The sequence below is a fragment of the Nerophis lumbriciformis genome, linkage group LG01, assembly GCF_033978685.3.
Source record: "Nerophis lumbriciformis linkage group LG01, RoL_Nlum_v2.1, whole genome shotgun sequence".
Lineage (NCBI taxonomy): Eukaryota > Metazoa > Chordata > Actinopteri > Syngnathiformes > Syngnathidae > Nerophis > Nerophis lumbriciformis.
The window spans coordinates 2583177-2608039 of record NC_084548.2 but is presented as its reverse complement, the minus strand read 5'-3'; the positions used below and the strand labels follow the sequence as shown (position 1 = coordinate 2608039).

At 38.8% G+C, this 24863-nt stretch overlaps 1 protein-coding gene across 2 annotated transcripts in view; it reads right to left on the bottom strand.

Moving 5' to 3' along the window:
• LOC133615286 (plexin-A1-like) overlaps positions 1-24863 on the bottom strand; it is an 811576-nt gene that overhangs the window by 633434 nt on the left and 153279 nt on the right. For both annotated transcript variants that reach the window (XM_061973784.2, XM_061973792.2), the window contains exon 3: positions 4753-4935. In XM_061973784.2, coding sequence (XP_061829768.2) covers positions 4753-4935 — 183 coding nt within the window. The remainder of the gene's footprint in view (positions 1-4752; positions 4936-24863) is intronic.

The window sequence follows — 24863 nt, the reverse complement described above, 5'->3', positions numbered from 1 at the left end:
GGCGCATAATAGACCTTCTCAGACAAGCTTTCATGATGTTTAACAGCCAAATAGTTCTCTCAGGAATGATTGGACAACATGATTGCATTAATGTCATTTCATACACTCATCCTGTGTTACTTCATTTAAAGAAGGATTAAGACCCAAATGATAGAACTGAGTACAAGTACAAAACCTACCAAAGTGTGTCATGTACTGTCTTGACTTAACATCAACGACATGAATCACGTGTGTCAAACTCAAGGTCACATCTGGCCCACCCCATTAATCTGTGTGGCACACTATTGCCTGGGAAGAATGTGCATCAACTTTATTTGTCCAGAGTCCGGACCCGGGGTGGACCGCTCGCCTGTGCATCCGTTGGGGACATCTCTGCGCTGCTGACCCGTCTCCGCTCGGTATGGTCTCCTGCTGGCCCCACTATGGACTGGACTCTGACTATTATGCTGGATCCACTATGGACTGGACTCTCACTATTATGCTAGATCCACTATGGACTGGACTCTCACTATTATGTTAGATCCACTATGGACTGGACTCTCACTATTATGTTAGATCCACTATGGACTGGACTCTCACACTATTATGTTAGATCCACTATGGACTGGACTCTCGCTATTATGTTAGATCCACTATGGACTGGACTCTCACTATTATGTTTGATCCACTATGGACTAGACTCTCACTATTATGTTAGATCCACTATGGACTGGACTCTCACTATTATGCTAGATCCACTATGGACTGGACTCTCACTATTATGTTAGACCCACTGTGGACTAGACTGTCACTATTATGCTAGATCCACTATGGACTGGACTCTCACTATTATGTTAGATCCACTATGGACTGGACTCTCACACTATTATGTTAGATCTACTATGGACTGGACTCTCACAATATTATGTTAGATCCACTCTGGACTGGACTCTCACTATTATGTTAGATCCACTATGTACTGGACTCTCACACTATTACGTTAGATCCACTATGGACTGGACTCTCACTATTATGTTAAATCCACTATGGACTGGACTCTCACTATTATGTTAGATCCACTATGGACTGGACTCTTTCACTATTATGTTAGACCCACTATGGACTGGACTCTCACACTATTATGTTAGATCCACTATGGACTGGACTCTCACTATTGAGTTAGATCCACTATGGACTGGATTCTCACTATTATGTTAGATCCACTATGGACTGGACTCTCATACTATTATGTTAGATCCACTATGGACTGGACTCTCATACTATTATGTTAGATCCACTATGGACTGGACTCTCACTATTATGTTAGATCCACTATGGACTGGACTCTCACACTATTATGTTAGATCCACTATGGACTGGACTCTCACTATTATGTTAGATCCACTATGGACTGGACTCTCACTATTATGTTAGATCCACTATGGACTGGACTCTCACTATTATGTTAAATCCACTATGGACTGGACTCTCACTATTATGTAATGTATGTGATCGGTATCGGCAGACCTCACTTGTGTATCTGTATCGGCAGTATGAAACTGATCGGAACATCATAACATGAATATCAGGTGAAAACCAAAATGACAACACTTAAGTAAGCACACACAAGTCAACTATCTTTAATTCAAGCATGTTAAAAAAAATAAAAAATAAATAAATAAATAACTTAAAAAAATAAATAAATATAAAAAAAATAAAAAAATAAAAAAATAAAAATATGGTAAATAAAAGATAAATAACTTAAGCATGTTTTTTTTTTTTACAAAACAAGTGCCGCAAAGCATGCTGGGAAACCGGAAGTGTTGCCGGTTCCCAGTAAGCCCCATTTATGTGATGCATCCTCCTGGCCAAGAGCTAACCAACGAGCTAAAATCCTGCGCTGTCATGCTCATCGCATCCGTTGCGCTCAAAGCGCTGGCTAACAATCTGTCAGCTCATTGTCCAGCGTGGCTCTTAAGGTGTCGAGAAGTGAGGTCTACAAAACCTACTCCCTCCCAGCCTGGCTAGCTAGCATTGGTTCCATCTGCGGAACAGCGACACGGGAACAAATGCTTATTATTTAAATGTTTACCTATGTGCACTGGAGCCGAACAGCAGGACAGGGGTAACAACTACATTTAAGGATGTCAATGAGTTTTACATATAGTGTTGATACTGGTAAACTGTCAAGATCACTCACCAATAATTCATTGAAAAATGTATAGTTACTGTAATACATGTGATCGGTATCGGCAGACCTCACTTGTGTATCTGTATCGGCAGTATGAAAATGATCGGAACATCATAACGTGAATATCAGGTGAAAACCAAAATGATCTTTAACTTAAGCATGTTAAAAAAATAAAAAAATAAAAAATAAATACATATAAAAAAATAAAAATATGGTAAATAAAAAATAAATAACTTAAGTATGTTTTTAAAAAAACAAACAAGTGCCGCAAAGCATGCTGGGAACACGGAAGTGTTGCCGGTTCCCAGTAAGCCCCATTTATGTGATGCATCCTCCTGGCCAAGAGCTAACCAACCAGCTAAAAGCCTGCGCTGTCATGCTCATCGCATCTGTTGCGTTCAAAGCGCTGGCTAACAATCTGTCAGCTCATTGTCCAGTGTGGCTCTTAAGGTGTCGAGAAGTGAGGTCTACAAAACCTACTCCCTCGCGGCTAAGCTAGCTAGCATTGGTGCCAGCTGCATAACAGCGCCACGGGAACAAATGCTTATTATATAAATGTTTACCTATGTGCACCGGAGCCGAACAGCAGGACAGGTGTAACAACTACATTTAAGGATGTCAATGAGTTTTACATATTGTGTTGATACTGGTAAACTGTCAAGACCACTCACCAATAATTCATTGAAAAATGTGTAGTTACAGTAATACATGTGATCGGTATCGGCAGACCTCACTTGTGTATCTGTATCGGCAGTATGAAACTGATCAGAACATCATAACGTGAAAGCCAGGTGAAAACCAAAATCATCTTTAACTTAAGCATGTTAAAAAAAAAATAAATAAATAAAAAATAAAAACTTAAAAAATAAATAAATATAAAAAATATAAAAATATGGTAAATAAAAAATAAATAACTTAAGTATGTTTTTTTTTACAAAACAAGTGCCGCAAAGCATGCCGGGAAACCGGAAGTGTTGCCGGTTCCCAGTAAGCCCCATTTATGTGATGCATCCTCCTGGCCAAGAGCTAACCAATCAGCTAAAAGCCTGCGCTGTCATGCTCATCGCATCTGTTGCGCTCAAAGCGCTGGCTAACAATCTGTCAGCTCATTGTCCAGTGTGGCTCTTAAGGTGTCGAGAAGTGAGGTCTACAAAACCTACTCCCTCGCCGCTGAGCTAGCTATCATTGGTACCAGCTGCAGAACAGCGACACGGGAACAAATTCTTATTATTTAAATGTTTACCTATGTGCACCGGAGCCAAACAGCAGGACAGGTGTAAGAACTACATTTGAGGATGTCAATGAGTTTTACATATTGTGTTGATACTGGTAAACTGTCAAGACCACTCACCAATAATTCATTGAAAAATGTATAGTTACTGTAATACATGTGATCGGTATCGACAGACCTCACTTGTGTATCTGTATCGGCAGTATGAAACTGATCAGAACGTGAATGTCAGGTGAAAACCAAAATGATCTTTAACTTAAATATGTAAAAAAAAAAAAATTAAAATAAAATAAATAACTTAAAAAATAAATAATTATAAAAATTAAAAAAATATGGTAAATAAAAAATAAATAACTTAAGCATGTTTTTTTTTACAAAACAAGTGCCGCAAAGCATGCTGGGAAACCAGAAGTGTTGCCGGTTCCCAGTAAGCCCCATTTATGTGTTGCATCCTCCTGGGCAAGAGCTAACCAACGAGCTAAAAGCCTGCGCTGTCATGCTCATCGCATCCGTTGCGTTCAAAGCGCTGGCTAACAATCTGTCAGCTCATTGTCCAGTGTGGCTCTTAAGGTGTCGAGAAGTGAGGTCTACAAAACCTACTCCCTCGCGGCTGAGCTAGCTAGTATTGGTACCAGCTGCAGAACAGCGACACGGGAACAAATGCTTATTATTTAAATGTTTACCTATGTGCACCGGAGCCGAACAGCAGGACAGGGGTAACAACTACATTTAAGGATGTCAATGAGTTTTACATATTGTGTTGATACTGGTAAACTGTCAAGACCACTCACCAATAATTCATTGAAAAATGTATAGTTACTGTAATACATGTGATCGGTAACGGCAGACCTCACTTGTGTATATGTATCGGCAGTTTGAAACTGATCGGAACATCATAACGTAAATGTCAGGTGAAAACCAAAATGATCTTTAACTTAAGCATGTTAAAAAATAAATAAAAAAAAAAAAAAAAAAATAACTTAAAAAATAAATAATTATAAAAATAAAAAAATATGGTAAATAAAAAAATAAATAACTTAAGCATGTTTTTTTTTACAAAACAAGTGCCGCAAAGCATGCCGGGAAACCGGAAGTGTTGCCGGTTCCCAGTAAGCCCCATTTATGTGATGCATCCTCCTGGCCAAGAGCTAACCAATCAGCTAAAAGCCTGCGCTGTCATGCTCATCGCATCTGTTGCGCTCAAAGCGCTGGCTAACAATCTGTCAGCTCATTGTCCAGTGTGGCTCTTAAGGTGTCGAGAAGTGAGGTCTACAAAACCTACTCCCTCGCCGCTGAGCTAGCTAGCATTGGTACCAGCTGCAGAACAGCGACACGTGAACAAGCGGCTTACCTTTTTCATACGTCCGCCGCGAGTGCCCATGAACGCCACCGTGTGTCCGCGGTAGTCGTAGGCCGCCACGGAGGTCATGCCGTCCTCCTTGTCCACGTACAGCGGGACGCCCTCGATGGTGGTGGTGCCCCCTAGAGGCTGGTTGAAGTCGTGGCCGCAGAAATTGTCGTCAATCCGCAACGGCTGGGCGGAACCAAGAGAGAGAGAGAGAATCAATCAATCGATGTTAAGTGAAGTGAAATTAAGTGAATTATATTTATATAGCGCTTTTCTCTAGTGACTCAAAGCACTTTTACATAGCGAAACCCAATATCTAAGTTACATTTAAACCAGTGCGGGTGCCAAGGACACAACGGCAGTGACTAGGATGGCGGAAGCGGGGATGGAACCCGGAACCCTCAAGTTGCTGGTACGTCAGTGACGTGCGGTGAGGTTGATGGCTGGTGAGGCACTGACTTCATCACAGTCAGATTTACAAACATATGAACCCTAAAGAGTATCTTATTCACCATTTGATTGGCAGCAGTTAACGGGTTATGTTTAAAAGCTCATACCAGCATTCTTCCCTGCTTGGCACTCAGCATCAAGGCTTGGAATTGGGGGTTAAATCACCAAAAATTATTCCCGAGCGCGGTTGCCGCTGCTGCCCACTGCTCCCCTCACCTCCCAGGGGGTGATCAAGGGTATGGGTCAAATGGAGAGGACAAATTTCACCACACCTAGTGTGTGTGTGACAATCATTGCTACTTTAACTTAACTTTAACTTTACACATACAAACTGTAGCACACAAAAAAGCACATTTAATAAAAAAAAACATTATTATGGTCTTACCTTTACTTATAAATGAAGTCCATGCGCCGCAACTAAAGCCCTCACTTAAACTTTCCACGTGCAAGATTGAATCTATTTAAAAAAGTGTAACCGAGGGTTTATAAATGTCGCCCTATACTGTATGAAACTACAAAATAACAAACACGGAGGCTCCAGTTTACACGAGGACCACTTTATTTACCTTCTTTCAAAAACCTCCGCAACGTGACATCACTTCCGCTCTTTGCGCCTTCAAAATAAGAGCTCAAGGCATATACTGTATAACAGCGCATAACAGGAACTTAACATCACAAAGAGGAAAGCCCATGAAAATAGGTTACAAAAGTTATTTAATAAGAAGCCAAAAAGTGCAAAAGCAATAATGTTCGTGTTGGAGGAGTTGTGAATTAGGTACACCTGCAGTCTGCAGGTGTATATAATGTTGTGTCCCTGCAGTCATTCACAACTCCTCCAACACCAACATTATTGTTTTTGCACTTTTTGGCTTCTTATGAAATAACTTTTTTAAATAGATTCAATCTTGCACGTGTAAAGTTTAAGTGTGGGCTTTAGTTGATATAACAATTCTACGGCGGGGGTGCAGGAGGCGAGCCTCAGCCAGTGCGTCTTTTGCAGCCGTTTTATGATCGCTCAGCACAAGAAATACGTTACACACATACAGTTGTTGACAAAATACACTGTACCGTATTTTCCGCACTATTAGCCGCACCTAAAAACCACAAATTTACTCAAAAGCTGACAGTGCGGCTTATAACCCGGTGCGCTTTATATATGGATTAATATTAAGATTCATTTTCATAAATTTTGGTCTTGCAACTACGGTAAACAGCCGCCATCTTTTTTCCCCGTAGAAGAGGAAGTGCTTCTTCTTCTACGCAAGCAACCGCCAAGGTAAGCACCCGCCCCCATAGAACAGGAAGCGCTTCTTCTTCTACTGTAAGCAACCACCCGCCCGCGTAGAAGAAGAAAAAGAAGCGCGCGGATATTACGTTTCATTTCCTTTGTGTGTTTACATCTGTAAAGACCACAAAATGGCTCCTACTAAGCGACAGGTTTCCGGTTCATGAAAAAGACGCAATCTCTCCATTCGCACACGGACTACTATTTCACAGCAACTGCCTAAAGACTTTCAAGAAAAGCTGGCTACTTTCCGTGCATATTGTAAAAACAAGATAGCTGAAAAAAAGATCCGGCCAGAGAACATTATCAACATGGACGAGGTTCCACTGACTTTTGATATTCCTGTGAACCGCACTGTGGATACAACGGGAGCACGTACGGTGAATATTCGCACCGCAGGGAATGAGAAGTCATCCTTCACTGTGGTTCTAGCTTGCCATGCTAATGGCCAGAAACTTCCACCCATGGTGATATTCAAAAGGAAGACCTTGCCAAAAGAGACCTTTCCAGCCGGCGTCATCATAAAAGCTAACTCGAAGGGATGGATGGATGAAGAAAAGATGAGCGAGTGGTTAAGGTAAGTTTACGCGAAGAGGCCGGGTGGCTTTTTTCACGCAGCTCCGTCCATGTTGATATACGACTCCATGCGCGCCCACATCACGCTGGTTTTTAATATATTATTAAAGTTTGACTGACCTGTCTGACTGTTTTTTTGACATTCCTATAGCGCAGTTAGATGCGGCTTATAACACGGGGCGGCTTATAGGTGGACAAAGTTTTGAAATATGCCGTTCATTGAAGGCGCGGCTTATAACCCAGGGCGCCTTATGGTGCGGAAAATACGGTACATTATATACCTCAGCTAACTAAACTATGGAAATGTATAATATAATTCATATAGCAATACAGTCTCAATGCACAGCAGGCCAGCAGTTAGCCGAGTCATTGCGCAATCCATGTTGAGGCACTGAGTGACGTGCCTCAACTGGCTTCTCAGTATTTGAACGGCAAATGTGAAAATTCAGCGATTTTGAATAAAAATAATCTAAAACTGGTGAAGTTAAATGGAAAATAACTCTATAGTATAATCACTGGATACATATAACAATTTTATTTTATTTTATTTTTTTTACATTTTTTTTCTTTCCATGGACGTCACTGCTGGTGCGGCCACTCTACCAACCGAGCTATACCGCCCCGGGTTTACTTATTCAGCCCTACATCGCGAGTGTCTCAAAGGGCTGAGAAGCCATCATAAAGAAGCCATGAACGACTCCATTATCGCTTTCTGACTGCTGTGTCTCGTTAAAAATGACATGCATTCTTAAAGACGCAGCAGCCGTCGGGTCTCGCCGGCACTTAGGAGGCGTTTGACGGACGTGGAGAGCGAAGGCAACGCATGGAAGATTTAGTGAGTTTGGAAAGTAATTGGCATGATTGGTGAAAATGATTGTCGTAGGTCTGGAGATGTTGGGGAATTAGGTCTGAATCGACATGTTTCTGTCTGATTTCCTTCCTCAACTGGATCGGTGATTGGGTAGGTAAGTACAGTATGTAGGTCTTTATTGTCATTGCACGAGTACAACAACACTTTGTTTTCAGCACAAACCCGTTCAAGATGAGACAAACAAACAGTGTACAGGGTTACAGAACAGGAACGCTGATGGGTCGCCACGAGGCGCCCCGTAAACATACTTGCCAACCTTGAGACCTCCGATTTCGGGAGGTGGGGGTGGGCGTGGTCGGGGTGGGACAGGGCGTGGTTGGGGGCGTGGCTAAAAGGGGACTGGACTGGACTCTCACTATTATGTTAGATCCACTATTGACTGGACTCTCACATTATTATGTTAGATCCACTATGGACTGGACTCTCACTATTATGTTAGATCCACTATTGACTGGACTCTCACATTATTATGTTAGATCCACTATGGACTGGACTCTCACTATTATGTTAGATCCACTATGGACTAGACTCTCACTATTATGTTAGATCCACTATGGACTGGACTCTCACACTATTATGTTAGATCCACTATGGACTGGACTCTCACACTATGATGTTAGATCCACTATGCACTGGACTCTCACTATTATGTTAGATCCACTATGGACTGGACTCTCACTATTATGTTAGATCCACTATGGACTGGACTCTCACACTATTATGTTAGATCCACTATGGACTGGACTCTCACACTATTATGTTAGATCCACTATGGACTGGACTCTCACTATTATGTTAGATCCACTATGGACTGGACTCTCACTATTATGTTAGATCCGCTATGGACTGGACTCTCACTATTATGTTAGATCCACTATGGACTGGACTCTCACACTATTGTGTTAGATCCACTATGGACTGGACTCTCACTATTATGTTAGATCCACTATGGACTGGACTCACACACTATTATGTTAGATCCATTATGGACTGGACTCTCACTATTGTGTTAGATCCACTATGGACTGGACTCTCACTATTATGTTTGATCCACTATGGACTGGACTCTCACTATTATGTTAGATCCACTATGGACTGGACTCTCACTATTATGTTATATCCACTATGGACTGGACTCTCACTAGTATGTGAGATCCACTATGGACTGGACTCACACTATTATGTTAGATCCACTATGGACTGGACTCTCACACTATTATGTTATATCCACTATGGACTGGACTCTCACACTATTATGTTAGATCCACTATGGACTGGACTTTCACAATATTATGTTAGATCCGCTATGGACTGGACTCTCACTATTATACTAGATCCACTATGGACTGGACTCTCACACTATTATGTTAGATCCACTATGGACTGGACTCTCACTATTATGTTAGATCCACTATGGACTGGACTCTCACCATTATGTTAGATCCACTATGGACTGGACTCTCACACTATTATGTTAGTTTCAATATGGACTGGACTCTCACTAGTATGTTAGATCCACTATGGACTGGACTCTCACAATTATGTTAGATCCACTATAGACTTGACTCTCACTATTATGTTAGATCCACTATGGACTGGACTCTCACTATTATGTTAGATCCACTATGGACTGGACTCTCACTATTATGTTAGATCCACTATGGACTGGACTTTCACAATATTATGTTAGACTCACTCGACGTCCATTGCATCCCGTCTCCCTTAGAGGCGGGGGCTCACCCACATCTGTGGTCCTCTCCAAGGTTTCTCATTGTCATTCACATTGACATCCCACTGGGTTGTGAGTTTTTTCCTTGCCCTTTTGTGGGCTCTGAACCGAGGATGTCGTCGTGGCTTGTGCAGCCCTTTGAGACACTTGTGATTTAGGGCTATATAAATAAACATTGATTGATTGATTGATTGATTGATCCTCTATAAAGATTCAAAGAATTGCTATTGCGACATCCAGTGGACACATTTAGAACAGCTGTTTCTTTCATTCAAAAATGTCGGCTCATTTTTATACTTAGCAAACTTATTCCGCTGGCCGGATAAAACCTGTATCTGGGTCTTACGTTCGACACCCCTGCTCTTGTTTATGCAAGGAGCCAAACAAAGTCAAATCATCTGCCTGTCGCCCTGCAGAGTGAGACCGCCATCTTCCCATGCTGAGGATGCTAATGGTTTGTTATGTTTAGACCGACTTGCATCATTACCACAGAGTCAACAGCTCGGATTGGTGGCGCAGCGGAGCGTCGGACATGGACGTGTCTGCAGACAAATGTGGCCTCGCATGGACCTGACATCTGCCGGCCTTGTAGACATGCGATCCCTGCCGTCTGCCCACCGCGTCATTAGCGACTCGCAGCAGACGACCCGCTGCATCACTTTCAGCCACGGGGGGTCTCGCGTTAATGTCCTTTTTTTTTTTTTCTCCCCAGCCTAATTCTAGATGTGATGCATGTCCTAATTAGGGGGACGTGTTAAAATGTGCCTTTGGACCACCGTGGTTTTTTCCTGTCATTGATGTGTGGAAGTTGGAAATCAATCCTCCACTGAGTTCACCCCAAACAACTATCATTATTAAACCATATAATAATAGTTACACAATAATAGTTCAAATCCACAGGTTAATGTGTATCATACTTGCCAACCTTGAGACCTCCGATTTCGGGAGGTGGGGGCGTGGTCGGGGGTGGGGCGTGGTTAAGATATATATATATATATAAGAAATACTTGACTTTCAGTGAATTCTAGCTATATATATATATTTTATTACATATACATATATATATATACAGGTAAAAGCCAGTAAATTAGAATATTTTGAAAAACTTGATTTATTTCAGTAATTGCATTCAAAAGGTGTAACTTGTACATTATATTTATTCATTGCACACAGACTGATGCATTCAAATGTTTATTTCATTTAATTTTGATGATTTGAAGTGGCAACAAATGAAAATCCAAAATTCCGTGTGTCACAAAATTAGAATATTACTTAAGGCTAATACAAAAAAGGGATTTTTAGAAATGTTGGCCAACTGAAAAGTATGAAAATGAAAAATATGAGCATGTACAATACTCAATACTTGGTTGGAGCTCCTTTTGCCTCAATTACTGCGTTAATGCGGCGTGGCATGGAGTCGATGAGTTTCTGGCACTGCTCAGGTGTTATGAGAGCCCAGGTTGCTCTGATAGTGGCCTTCAACTCTTCTGCGTTTTTGGGTCTGGCATTCTGCATCTTCCTTTTCACAATACCCCACAGATTTTCTATGGGGCTAAGGTCAGGGGAGTTGGCGGGCCAATTTAGAACAGAAATACCATGGTCCGTAAACCAGGCACGGGTAGATTTTGCGCTGTGTGCAGGCGCCAAGTCCTGTTGGAACTTGAAATCTCCATCTCCATAGAGCAGGTCAGCAGCAGGAAGCATGAAGTGCTCTAAAACTTGCTGGTAGACGGCTGCATTGACCCTGGATCTCAGGAAACAGAGTGGACCGACACCAGCAGATGACATTTTATTTACTATTATGTTGGATCCACTATGGACTGGACTCTTACTATTATGTTAGATCCACTATGGACTGGACTCTCACAATATTATGTCAGACCCACTCGACATCCATTGCATTCGGTCTCCCCTAGAGGGGGGGGTTACCCACATATGCGGTCCTCTCCAAGGTTTCTCATAGTCATTCACATCGACGTCCCACTGGGGTGAGTTTTTCCTTGCCCTTATGTGGGCTTTGTACCGAGGATGTCGTTGTGGCTTGTGCAGCCCTTTGAGACACTTGTGATTTAGGGCTATATAAATAAACATTGATTGATTGATTGATTGATTGATATGCCATTGATATTTTTATTATTATTATTATTACTATTATTTGAAACTCGCTTCACTATACTGCATACTTGCCAACCCTCCCGGATTTTCCGGGAGACTCCCGAAATTCAGCACCTCTCCCGAAAACCTCCCGGGACAAATTTTCTCCCGAAAATCTCCCGAAATTCAGGCGGACTCAGGTCCTCCCACAATATAAACAGCATACCTGCCCAATCACGTTATAACTGTAGAATGATGGAGGGCGAGTACTTGTTCAGCATGGTTCGAAAAATAGTGACAGAGAAATAGAACAAGGATGGACAATTCAACCCTTAACTCAACAATGAGTAGATGAGTGTTATGTGTGTGTATATGTGTAAATAAATGAACACTGAAATTCAAGTATTTATTTTATATATATATATATATATATATATATATATATATTTCTAGAATTCACTGAACGTCAAGTATTTCTTATATATATATATATATATGTATATATATATATATATATATATATATATATATATATATATATATATATATATATATATATATATATATATATATATATATATATATATATATGAAATACTTGACTTGGTTATATAAGCCTTGCTTGTTATATAAGCCTTGCTTGTTCAATATTCAATGCAGAACTTGTTTGGGTCTCTATTAAAAGGTTAATTTGTTCAACCTTGGCCCGCAGCTTTGTTCAGCTTTAAATTCTGGCCCACTCTGTATTTGAGTTTGACACCCCTGATGTATATGTACACTATATTGCCAAAGGCATTTGGCCACCTTGCTAGAATAATTATGTGTAAGTTATCACACAACTCGTATGTTTGAAGGCCGTTGCTATAGTTATTATCAATTGTGCTGAAGTTGTACTCTTCTATCAATGCAAAGGGACAATTTGCAATCTTTGATTGCAGTCGTCTCTTATCAGTGTTTGTGTCCAGAACATCGAGTACCGTGACGCAGACGAAGCAGAGACAGGGCGATATCACGAGTGTCAGCACATTTGCATTTCTGAATACCGTATTTTTCAGAGTATAAGTCGCCCCTGCCGAAAATGCATAATAAAGAAGGAAAAAAACATATATAAGTCGCACTAGAGTATAAATCACATTTTTTGGGGACATTTATTTGATAAAAGCCAACACCAATAATAGACAATTTAAAATAAATCAAGAATAGTGAACAACAGGCTGAATAAGTGTACGTTATATGAGGCATAAATAACCAACTGGTATGTTAACATAACATATTATGGTAAGAGTCATTCAAATAACTATAACATATAGAACATGCTATACGTTTACCAAACAATCTCTCACTCCTAATCACTAAATCCCATGAAATCTTATACGTCTAATCTCTTACGGGAATGAGATAAATAATATTATTTGATATTTTGCGCTAGTGTGTTTATAATTTCACACTTAAGTCGCTCCTGAGTATAAGTCGGCCAAACTATGAAAAAAACTGAGACTTATAGTCCGAAAAATACGGTAATATTGTGTCTAATTGGGGCTGCTGAAATTATTACCCCTCTTCCTTCAGAAGCAGCCTCAGTGATGTAACCAGGGACCTCCCAAATAAATAGAGGAGCACGTGGGTCTGGACCTTAGAGCGTGGTGAGAGATTGTAACTGAGTGTGCAGCCCCAAACGTCTCTCCTCATTGAGCCAAATTGAACTCTGTCTCTGCATGACTCCTTGCTTCTTGTCTGTTTAATAGATGACATCAGTGTTTGAAGTGCCATCCCATTTCTAACCCATAGGGTTCAATATGATGTGGGTCCACCTTTTGCAGCTATTACAGCTTCAACTCTTCTGGGAAGGCTGTCCACAAGGTTGCGGAGTGTGTTTATAGGAATTTTCCACCATTCTTCCAAAAGCGCATTGGTGAGGTCACACACTGATGTTGGTGGAGAAGGCCTGGCTCTCAGTCATCTCAAATGTGTTTTATCGGGTTCAGGTCAGGACTCTGTGCAGGCCAGTCAAGTTCATCCACACCAGACTCTGTCATCCATGTCTTTATGGACCTTGCTTTGTGCACTGGTGCACAGTCATGTTGGAAGAGGAAGGGGCCCACTCCAAACTGTTCCCACAAGGTTGGGAGCATGGAATTGTCCAAAATGTTTTGGTATCCTGGAGCATTCAAAGTTCCACATCATATTGAACCCTATGGGTTATGTATATATATATATATATATATATATATATATATATATATATATATATATATATATATATATATATATATATATATATGTATATGTATACTGTGTATATATATATATATATATATATATATATATATATATATATATATATATATATATATATATATATATATATATATATATATGTATATGTATACTGTGTGTATATATATATATATATATATATATATATATATATATATATATATATATATATATATATATATATATATATATATATATATAGGGTTGTATGGTTTACCGGTATTAGTATAGTACCGCGATACTAATGAATCATATTCGGTACTATACCGCCTCTAAAAAGTACCGATCCCCCACCCGTCGTTGTCACGTCGGATTTAAGACCTGGCTAGCTAGCTAGCGGCTAATGTCTGTTCGCAGTCAGCAGTGTTTTATAATCACTACTCCTTTTCTCCATGGAGACAAATCAAGTAAGAAGCATTCAGCGGGAGCGATTGCTATTCATGCTTCACCACACACCGGAGTCATGATGAAAGAGTGTATTGAATTATGTCCATAATTGACCATTTTGAAGAAAAGATTTCATCGTGTCCGATCATGGACCATTAAGGAGTTTAACTTAGCTTTGAACACACCAGTCACATGTGAATGAAGTGCTTACTTAGTCAATAGCCATTCATGTCACACTAAGGGTGGCCGTATGAACAACGAAAATCATTTTTTACCTTGAAAAAAAAATTTTACCTTGAAAAAAAAATTTTACCTTGAAAATGTTTTTGTACCTTGAAAATCATTTTTTACCTTGAAAAAAATTTTACCTTGAAAAAAAAATTTAACTTTTAAATTTTTTTGTACCTTGAAAATCATGTTTTAACTTAAAACATTTTTTTTTTTTTTTTTTTAAGTTTTTTTAATTTTTTCTTAATTTTTGTAAAAATTTAAAAAAAAATTAAAACATTTTAAAACAATTTAAAAATGTTTAATTGTTTTTAAATATTTTTAAATATTTTTAAATATTTTTAAATATTTTTAACTTTTTTTTTACTTTTTTTTTTAACTTTTTTTAACTTTTTTTAACTTTTTTTAAACTTTTTTTTTAAACTTTTTTAAACTTTCTTTTAAACTTTTTTTTAACTTTTAAATTTTTTTTTACCCTAACCCTAACTTTTTTTAAACTTTTTTAAAAAAATTTTACCCTAACCCTAACCCTAACCCTAACCCTAATCCTAACCCTAACCCTAACCCTAACCCTAATCCTAACCCTAACCCTAACCCTAACCCTAACCCTAACCCTAAACCTAAAAAAAAATGTTAATTGTCAAAATTGTTTAAAAAAATTAAAAACATTTAAAATTAATTTAAATTGTTTTAAAAAATTAAAAAAATGTTTAAAAAATGTTTACAAATTAAAAAAAAAAAAATAATAATAAAAAAATTTAAAAACATTTTTTTAAAATTAAAAAAATTTGAAAATCATTTTTTACCTTGAAAAAAAAATGATACCTTGAAAAATTTTTTGTACCTTGAAAATCATTTTTTACCTTGAAAAAAAAATGTACCTTGAAAGAAAAATTTTACCTTGAAAATTTTTTTGTACCTTGAAAATCATTTTTTACCTTGAAAAAAATGTTTTACCTTGAAAACAAAATGTTACCTTGAAAATGTTTTTGTACCTTGAAAATCATTTTTTACCTTGAAAAAAAATATTACCTTGAAAAAAAAATTTTACCTTGAAAATTTTTTTTTACCTTGAAAATCATTTGATTACCTTGAAAATCATTTTTAACCTTGAAAAAAAAATTTTACCTTGAAAATTTTATTTTACCTTGAAAATCATTTTTTACCTTGAAAATCATGTTTTAACTTAAAACATTTTATTTTATTTTATTTTATTTTTTATTTTTTATTTTTTTTTAAATTTGTATTTTTTTTTTTTTTAATTATAATTTTTTTTAAATTTTTTGTAATTTAAAAAAAAAAAATTAATTTTTTTTTTTTTTTTTTTTAATTAAAAAAAAAAAAAAAAATTAAAAAAAAAAAACATTTTTAAATTAAAAAAAAATATATATATTTTTTTTAATTAAAAAAAAAAAAATTTAAACATTTTTTACTTTTTTTTTAACTTTTTTTTAACTTTTTTTACCTTTTTTTTAAAACTTTTTTACCTTTTTTTTAAAACTTTTTTTAAACTTTTTTTTTATTTTTTTTAACTTTTTAAAAAAATGTTTACCCTAACCTTAACCCTAACCCTAACCCTAACCCTAATCTTAACCCTAACCCTAACCCTAACCCTAATCTTAACCCTAACCCTAACCCTAATCTTAACCCTAACCCTAAACCTAACCCTAAAAAAATTGTTAATTGTTAAAATTGTTTAAAAAAATTAAAAACATTTAAAATTGATTTAAATTGTTTTAAATTGTTTTGAAAATTAAAAAAAATTTAAAAAAATTAAAAAAAAATTTAACAAATTTAAAAAAATACAAAAAATAAAAAAATGTAAAAACTCTGTCATAAACATGTGCCATATAGTGAAATCATGCTAAACAACAATGACAAACACATTTTGGAAGAATATTTGCAACACAACAAACACTACACAACAAATTCCCAGATTTCCCTGCAGCACCAACTCTTCTGGGATGCTTCAATATAAACAAATGCCATGGGTGGATCTACACCTAACATCCACTGTAATGATACCAAGTACAGGAGCGTATCTAGTCGATACTATGATTACATCAATATTTTTTTGCATCACAAGATCTTCTTTCGTTTCTTTAAAATGTATATTATGTTATGGACATATGAGGACTTTGAATATGACCAATGTATGATTGGATTGATACCCACATGTGTGGTATCATCCAAAACTAATGTAAAGTATCCAAACAACAGAATAATAAGTGATTATTACATTTTAACGGAAGTGCAGGTAGAACATGTTAACACAGAAAATAAGCAGATATTAACAGTAAATGAACAAGTAGATTAATAATAATTTTTTACAGTTTGTCCTTAATAATGTTGACAAAATAATAGAATAATAAATGACACAAAATACGCCAGCAGACTAATTAGGAGTCTTTGTTTGTTTACATACTACTAAAAGACAAGTTGTCTAGTTTGTTCACTATTTTATTTAAGGACAAATTTGAAATAATAAACATATGTTTAATGTACCGTAAGATGTTTTGTTCAAATAAAGACAATAATTACATTTTTTGTGGTCCCCTTTATTTAGAAAAGTACCAAAAAGTACCAAAATATTGGTATCGGGACAACACTACAGTATAAACATATACATACATACACATATATATGCCAACACGATTGATATACTACTTCATTTAGTAAAATTAAATGAAATTCAATCATGATTAATCAAAATGAACCCTGTAAAGCCTACTTACTTCCTATACAAGTTTTTATTTATTTTATTCCTGCTTGTATTTCTTTTATTTGTGTTTTATTGTTGTATGTTTTTCCTCCTGTGATATGGATCCCCGTGGGTCTGAAATAAAATGACTATTATTATTTATACTTGATCCTTCAGGTGATAAACTCGGACTGGTGTTAAGCCGAATACTGGATATATGTGAGCACTGCATTTAATCATTGATGTATTTATTATAATATTATTATATTATTTTGTTGTTGTTATTAACTGTTATTTTAATTAATTACCTACTTTTTAATAGAAAATAAATAAAATTAAGATATAAAGTTTAACTTCAAAAAGCAAATTATCTTTTTTTTTTAATTATAATTTTACAAAAATCATAACAAAAAACAATCTTATGTAAAGTATGGAATTAAAAACTTTTTTTTCAGTCAATTTTTTATTATTTCATTATTTTCATTACACAAATTTTACAAAAATCAAAAAATGTTTTTATACGAAGACTGCAACTTAAATTACTAATTAATTATTATTATCAATATTATTATTTGTATTATCATTATCATTGGTATTATTATTATTATTAATACAAACCGACATTGTGTAAAGGATATCACCACATGGGCTCAGAAACACTTTTTAAAAACACTGTCAGTAACTACAGTTGGTCGCTACATCTGTAAGTGCAAGTTAAAACTCTACTATGCAAAGCCAAAGCCATTTATCAACAACACCCAGAAACGCCGCTGGCTTCGCTGGGCCTGAGCTCATCTAAGATGGACTGATGCAAAGTATAAAAGTGTTCTGTGGTCTGATGAGTCCACATTTCGAATTGTTTTTGGAAACTGTGGACGTCGTGTCCTCCGGACCAAAAAGGAAAAGAACCATCCGGACCAGCGAGAGGCTAAAGAACAAAAAACTTAACGGAGGAAACATAGACGCTAACACTTAGCAAGAACTATGGACATAGAGAACTTTATCAAACTGTGACATGAATCAACTAAGACTTACTTGGCAAGGCATGAAGTAAACAAACAGCATGAACTATGGTATTGCATGAAACTAGCATAACTATGGAATCAGACATGAAACGAGCAATGACGCCAGGCCGACTGACTGGCAAAGGCGGTTTAAATAGTCTCTTGATTAGAGCCAGGTGAGCGTCCGAACACCAGCGGCAGGTGAAAATCATACGCAACCATGGCAACCAAAACAAACAAGAGTCCACAAAAAACAGGAACTAATGCAGTTAAATCTAACAGAACATAACGAAAACATGATCCGAACCACGGATCATGACAATTTTGCCATGTTTTTCATGGACGCCCCTGCTTATTTCAGCGAGACAATGCCAAGCCACATGTTACATCAACGTAACAACGTAACGTACAAAAACCTCCACTCCACTCCAACGTGTCATCACTTCCGCTCTTAGCGCCTTCAAAATAAGAGCTCAAGGCATATACTGTATAACAGCGCATAACAGGAACTTAACATCACAAAGAGGAAAGCCCATGAAAATAGGTTACAAAAGTTATTTAATAAGAAGCCAAAAAGTGCAAAAACAATAATGTTCGTGTTGGAGGAGTTGTGAATTAGGTACACCTAATGTTGTGTCTCTGCAGTCATTCACAACTCCTCCAACACCAACATTATTGTTTTTGCACTTTTTGGCTTCTTATGAAATAAATGTTTTAAATAGATTCAATCTTGCACGTGGAAAGTTTAAGTGTGGGCTTTAGTTGATATAACAATTCTACGGCGGGGGTGCAGGAGGCGGGGCTACTGGAGCCTCAGCCAGTGCGTCTTTTGCAGCCGTTTTATGATCGCTCAGCACAAGAAATACGTTACACACATACAGTTGTTGACAAAATACACTGTACATTATATACCTCAGCTAACTAAACTATGGAAATGTATAATATAATTCATATAGCAATACAGTCTCACTGCACAGCAGGCCAGCAGTTAGCCGAGTCCGGAATCCATGTTGAGGCACTGAGTGACGTGCCTCAACTGGCTGCCGTTCACCGCACCGTCTCTTCTCAGTATTTGAACGGCAAATGTGAAAATTCAGCGATTTTGAATAAAAAATAATCTAAAACTGGTGAAGTTAAATGGAAAATAACTTTATAGTATAATCACTGCATACATATAACAATTTAATTATTTTTTTTTCTTTTTAAATTTTTTTTCTTTCCATGATGGCAGTTGAGGCCCTGCCTCACCTGCCTCTAGTGACTGCACATCACTGATAAAAATAAAAAAAACACCTATATATAAAATGTGCAACTTCAAAAATATCCAAAATTCCCCTGGATAAAACTTCCCATGGAAAGTTTCCGGAAAGGCTTCCAGAAATGCATTGGAACGAACATTTCTGCATCTTCGCACTTCCACGGGAGAGCAAAGAATTTTTGTTCTTGTGTGTTCAGCTTTTGTTTCTTAAACAGCTCCCCAAACAATTTCTGTTTATTTCCTCCCCCGCTCCCTTTTTACTGCTTTATTTTACGGTCTACCATTTACTTTGAGCTTGGTCAGGAGTAAAATGTTGAGTGAAAGCGGGTGAAATAAAAAAAACATATTAAGGTTCCGTGCTTGCACCTGGTGCAATATAAAACTGAGGGGAAGTTGCAGGTGTTTTGGGATTATATTGGGGATCTAAAAGTCAAAAAAAAAAAGATAGGTAACACCATGCAAGTACTGTCATTTAAAAAGTATCAAGTAGGGGAATGTTTTCAAAATGGTTTGGAAGACATGTTAGCCATAGATATCGTCAGGAATCATCGCACTAGTATCAACTACATTGTAAATGGCCTCCAGGGGAGGGGACATCGGGGGCGGTACCTCTGGATTGGCAGACCGGGGTGGTGGTTCCTCTCTTTAAGAAGGGGAACCGGAGGGTGTGTTCCAACTATCGTGGGATCACACTCCTCAGCCTTCCCGGTAAGGTCTATTCAGGTGTACTGGAGAGGAGGCTACGCCGGATAGTCGAACCTCGGATTCAGGAGGAACAGTGTGGTTTCCGTCCTGGTCGTGGAACTGTGGACCAGCTCTATACTCTGGGCAGGGTCCTTGAGGGTGAATGGGAGTTTGCCCAACCAGTCTACATGTGCTTTGTGGACTTGGAGAAGGCATTCGACCGTGTACCCCGGGAAGTCCTGTGGGGAGTGCTCAGAGAGTATGGGGTAACGGACTGTCTTATTGTGGCAGTTCGCTCCCTGTATGATCAGTGTCAGAGCTTGGTCCGCATTGCCGGCAGTAAGTCGGACACGTTTCCAGTGAGGGTTGGACTCCGCCAAGGCTGCCCTTTGTCACCCATTCTGTTCATAACCTTTATGGACAGAATTTCTAGGCGCAGTCAAGGCGTTGAAGGGATCTGGTTTGGTGGCTGCAGGATTAGGTCACTGCTATCTGCAGATGATGTGGTCCTGATGGCTTCCTCCGGCCAAGATCTTCAGCTCTCACTGGATCGGTTCGCAGCCGAGTGTGAAGCGACTGGGATGGGAATCAGCACCTCCAAGTCCGAGTCCATGGTTCTCTCCCGGAAAAGGGTGGAGTGCCATCTCCGGGTTGGGGAGGAGATCTTGCCCCAAGTGGAGGAGTTCAAGTACCTCGGAGTCTTGTTCACGAGTGGGGGAAGAGTGGATCATGAGATCGACAGGCGGATCGGTGCGGCGTCTTCAGTAATGCGGACGCTGTATCGATCCGTTGTGGTGAAGAAGGAGCTGAGCCGGAAGGCAAAGCTCTCGATTTACCGGTCGATCTACGTTCCCATCCTCACCTATGGTCATGAGCTTTGGGTCATGACCGAAAGGACAAGATCACGGGTACAAGCGGCCGAAATGAGTTTCCTCCGCCGAGTGGCGGGGCTCTCCCTTAGAGATAGGGTGAGAAGCTCTGTCATTCGGGGGGAGCTCAAAGTAAAGCCGCTGCTCCTCCACATCGAGAGGAGCCAGATGAGGTGGTTCGGGCATCTGGTCAGGATGCCACCCGAACGCCTCCCTAGGAAGGTGTTTCGGGCACGTCCGACCGGTAGGAGGCCACGGGAAAGACCCAAGACACGTTGGGAAGACTATGTCTCCCGGCTGGCCTGGGAACGCCTCGGGATCCCCCGGGAAGAGCTGGACGAAGTGGCTGGGGAGAGGGAAGTCTGGGCTTCCCTGCTTAGGCTGCTGCCCCCGCGACCCGACCTCGGATAAGCGGAAGAAGATGGATGGATGGATGGCCTCCAGGGGGAGTCTAGTGTGTGGACGTTGGAATGGTTCAAATCGGTTGGGAAATGTGGAATATGCAGTAGGTTGTATAATGCCCATTTTCAATGGGGAGAAAATTCCGGGAAATTTCGTGAAAACCGGGAATTTTGAGAATGGGAAACCAATGTTTTGCCTTTTTGCCATGTGGGTGGACGGTTGAAAAGGTTGGAATCGCGTTGAAAAATGGTGGCATTCTCGAACAGTAGCATGGACTAGCTACGCTCCTGTACTTGGTATCATTACAGTGGATGTCAGGTGTAGATCCAACCATGGTGTTTGTTTACATTGTGACGCCGTTGAGCTACGGTGTGTAGTGGAGCATGTTTAGCTATTCCTCGTCCTGCAGTAAGAAACGTACTTTATTTGTCGCCATGGAGACGAGGATTAGTGATTTAGAAGTAGCTAAAACTCTGCAGACTGTGGATGGACTTTAGCCATGTCCATACTTGCCAACCTTGAGACCTCCGATTTCGGGAGGTGGGGGGCGTGGTCGGGGGTGGGGCGGGGCGTGGTTGGGGGCCTGGTTAAGAGGGGAGGAGTATATTTACAGCTAGAATTCACCAACTGGAGTATTTCATATATATATACAGTATATATATATATATGTATATATATATGTATGAAATACTTGACTTTTAGTGAATTCTAGCTATATATATATTTATTTATTTTATACTTGAATTTCAGTGTTCATTTATTTACACATATACACACACATAACACTCATCTACTCATTGTTGTACTTGAAATAACAATGCAATACAATTCCGGGGCAAAGGCACCTGTCAAATACACAGTAATGAAAACACAGTTGTTCTACTAACTGTACCGTGTGTTATGAGAGTAGAGTATGTGTGTGTGTGGCCCTTTAATAGGTGACAGCATGTGAGGTGAGTGACGTCAGTGAGTGTGTGGGCGAGAGAAGAGAGGGAGCGGTAGCGTGAGTGCGGGGAGGGACTAGTTGGTTTTGTGTTGGATTGGCTGTGTGCAAGCAATCAATAAAGCAAGATTTGCAACTAATCGCTGGACTCATCATTCACCCTAAAGTCGTCCGCTGTGGAGACCCACTGCCGGGTAAGGTGAAGGGCGTTGCCCCGAGCATACATCGGCCCTGGAGAAGTGTCTCCCCTGCGCTCTTCGACTACGGTCTCGTTCTTCTGCTTCGTCTCCTTGTGTGCGCACACTGGACTCAGGTCCGCATGGAGCTGGAAGGGGCGTGGCCTCCAGCTCCAGCTGAATTCCAGGAGAGAAAATTTCTTCCGGGAGGTTTTCGGGGGAGAGGCGCTGAATTTCGGGAGTCTCCCGGAAAATCCGGGAGGGTTGGCAAGTATGGCCATGTCTTAAAGCACTTCTTCCTGAGGGCGTCACAGTGTTATAACTTCAACTTTATCGTTAGTTTTTAAGCCAAAATGCGTCCGTTCTCCCTTTTCTGTCTACACAATGTGTCTGCTAGTAAGTACTCCGTGATTGTGCGCTGCCGAACATGCTCCTCTGCTCGTAAATCCAGCAATGTCACGACGGAACGACGACGAGCTGTCATTTTGGTGTAAAAAGTAAAGATAAAGTTGAAGGTATAACACTGAAACATCCTTAGGAAGAGGTGCTTCAAGACATGGCTAAAGTCTAGCCCCAGGCTACTTCTAAATCACTAATCTTCCCCTACATGGCGACACACAAAGTTTCTTAGAAGTAGCGTTATCACTGCAGGACGAGGAATAGCTAAACATGCTCCACTACGCACCATAGCTCAACAGCATCACAATGTAAACAAACGGCATGGGTGGATCTACACCTGACATCCACTGTAATGATACCAAGTACAAGAGCGTATCTAGTCGATACTACTATGTTTACATCGATATTTTGTATTGACACAAATTATGTTTTTATTTTTTTATTTTATTCATATTATATTCAAAAACTCAGGAAATACATCTCTGGACACATGAGAACTTAAAATATGACCAATGTATCGGATCGATACCTAAATGTGTGGTATCATCCAAAACTAATGTAAAGTATCAAAGAAGAGAAGAATAAGTGATTATTATATTTTAACAGAAGTGTAGATAGAACATGTTGAAACAGAAAATAAGCAGATATTAACAGTAAATGAACAAGTAGATTAATAATCCATTTTTTACAGTTTGTCCCTCATAATGTGTAGAAAATAATAGGTGTATAAATGACACAATATGTTACTGCATAGACTAATTAGGAGTCTTTGTTTGTTTACTTACTACTAAAAGACAAATTGTCTAGTATGTTCACTATTTTATTTAAGGATTAACTTGCAATAATAAACATATGTTTCATGTACAGTAAGATTTTTTGTTCAAATAAAGCAAATGTCCTATTTTTTTTGTCGTCCCCTTTATTTAGAAAAATATTGAAAAGTTGTGAAATACATTTTGGTACCGGTACCAAAATATTGGTATCCAGACAACCCTAATACACACACCTCCTCGTCTGTGGCGATTCAGCTTAAAAAAAAAACGTCCGAAAGTTACAGAGTGTACTGAGGGAGAAATTTCAAGTCTATCCATATTTTGCCAGAACCGAAAATTTGACAAAGGCACGGCCATGTGGGCTATCTGCAGTGTTGGGACGAACGCGTTACAAAGTAACTTTTGGCGGTAAATAGTAATCTAACGCGGTTTTTTTTTATATTCAGTAACTCAGTTACCGTTACTACATGATGCGTTACTACGTTATTTTACGTTATTTTTCATGTAGTTTCGGCTAGAAACTGAGAAGATCTGAGTGTGTTTTATTGGAGCGCTGTCTGTGTGTATGTGTGTGTGCGGGAGGGAGCGTGTCTGTGTTTACTAACAAGACATGGCGAGGCCCGAAGCCGAGTTTCTTAACATGGAGATATTCTCACTACTTTTCTTTTGTCGACCACAAAGAAAAGAACATTTTAGTTAAATGTAAGTTGTGTCTTGGATCAAAGATCCTATCCTAGCAATTCAAATATGCTGAAACAGCTACAAAAGCAACATGCTTTGACGAAGCTAGTAAACACTTCACCTCCTAAGCAACAGCGGCTGGATTTTAACGAGGCACTGCGCACTGAAGGTACACACAATCTGTCAATTCTCTTATATACTCTTTCATTCTAGACTTCTAGAGTGTTTGATTATCACATCACTCTAAATGTATGGACTATAAAGTTCACAAACATAAAGAGGGATGCTAGTGGGCCAGGCCAATCTTTCCTTATCTCTAAACTAAAA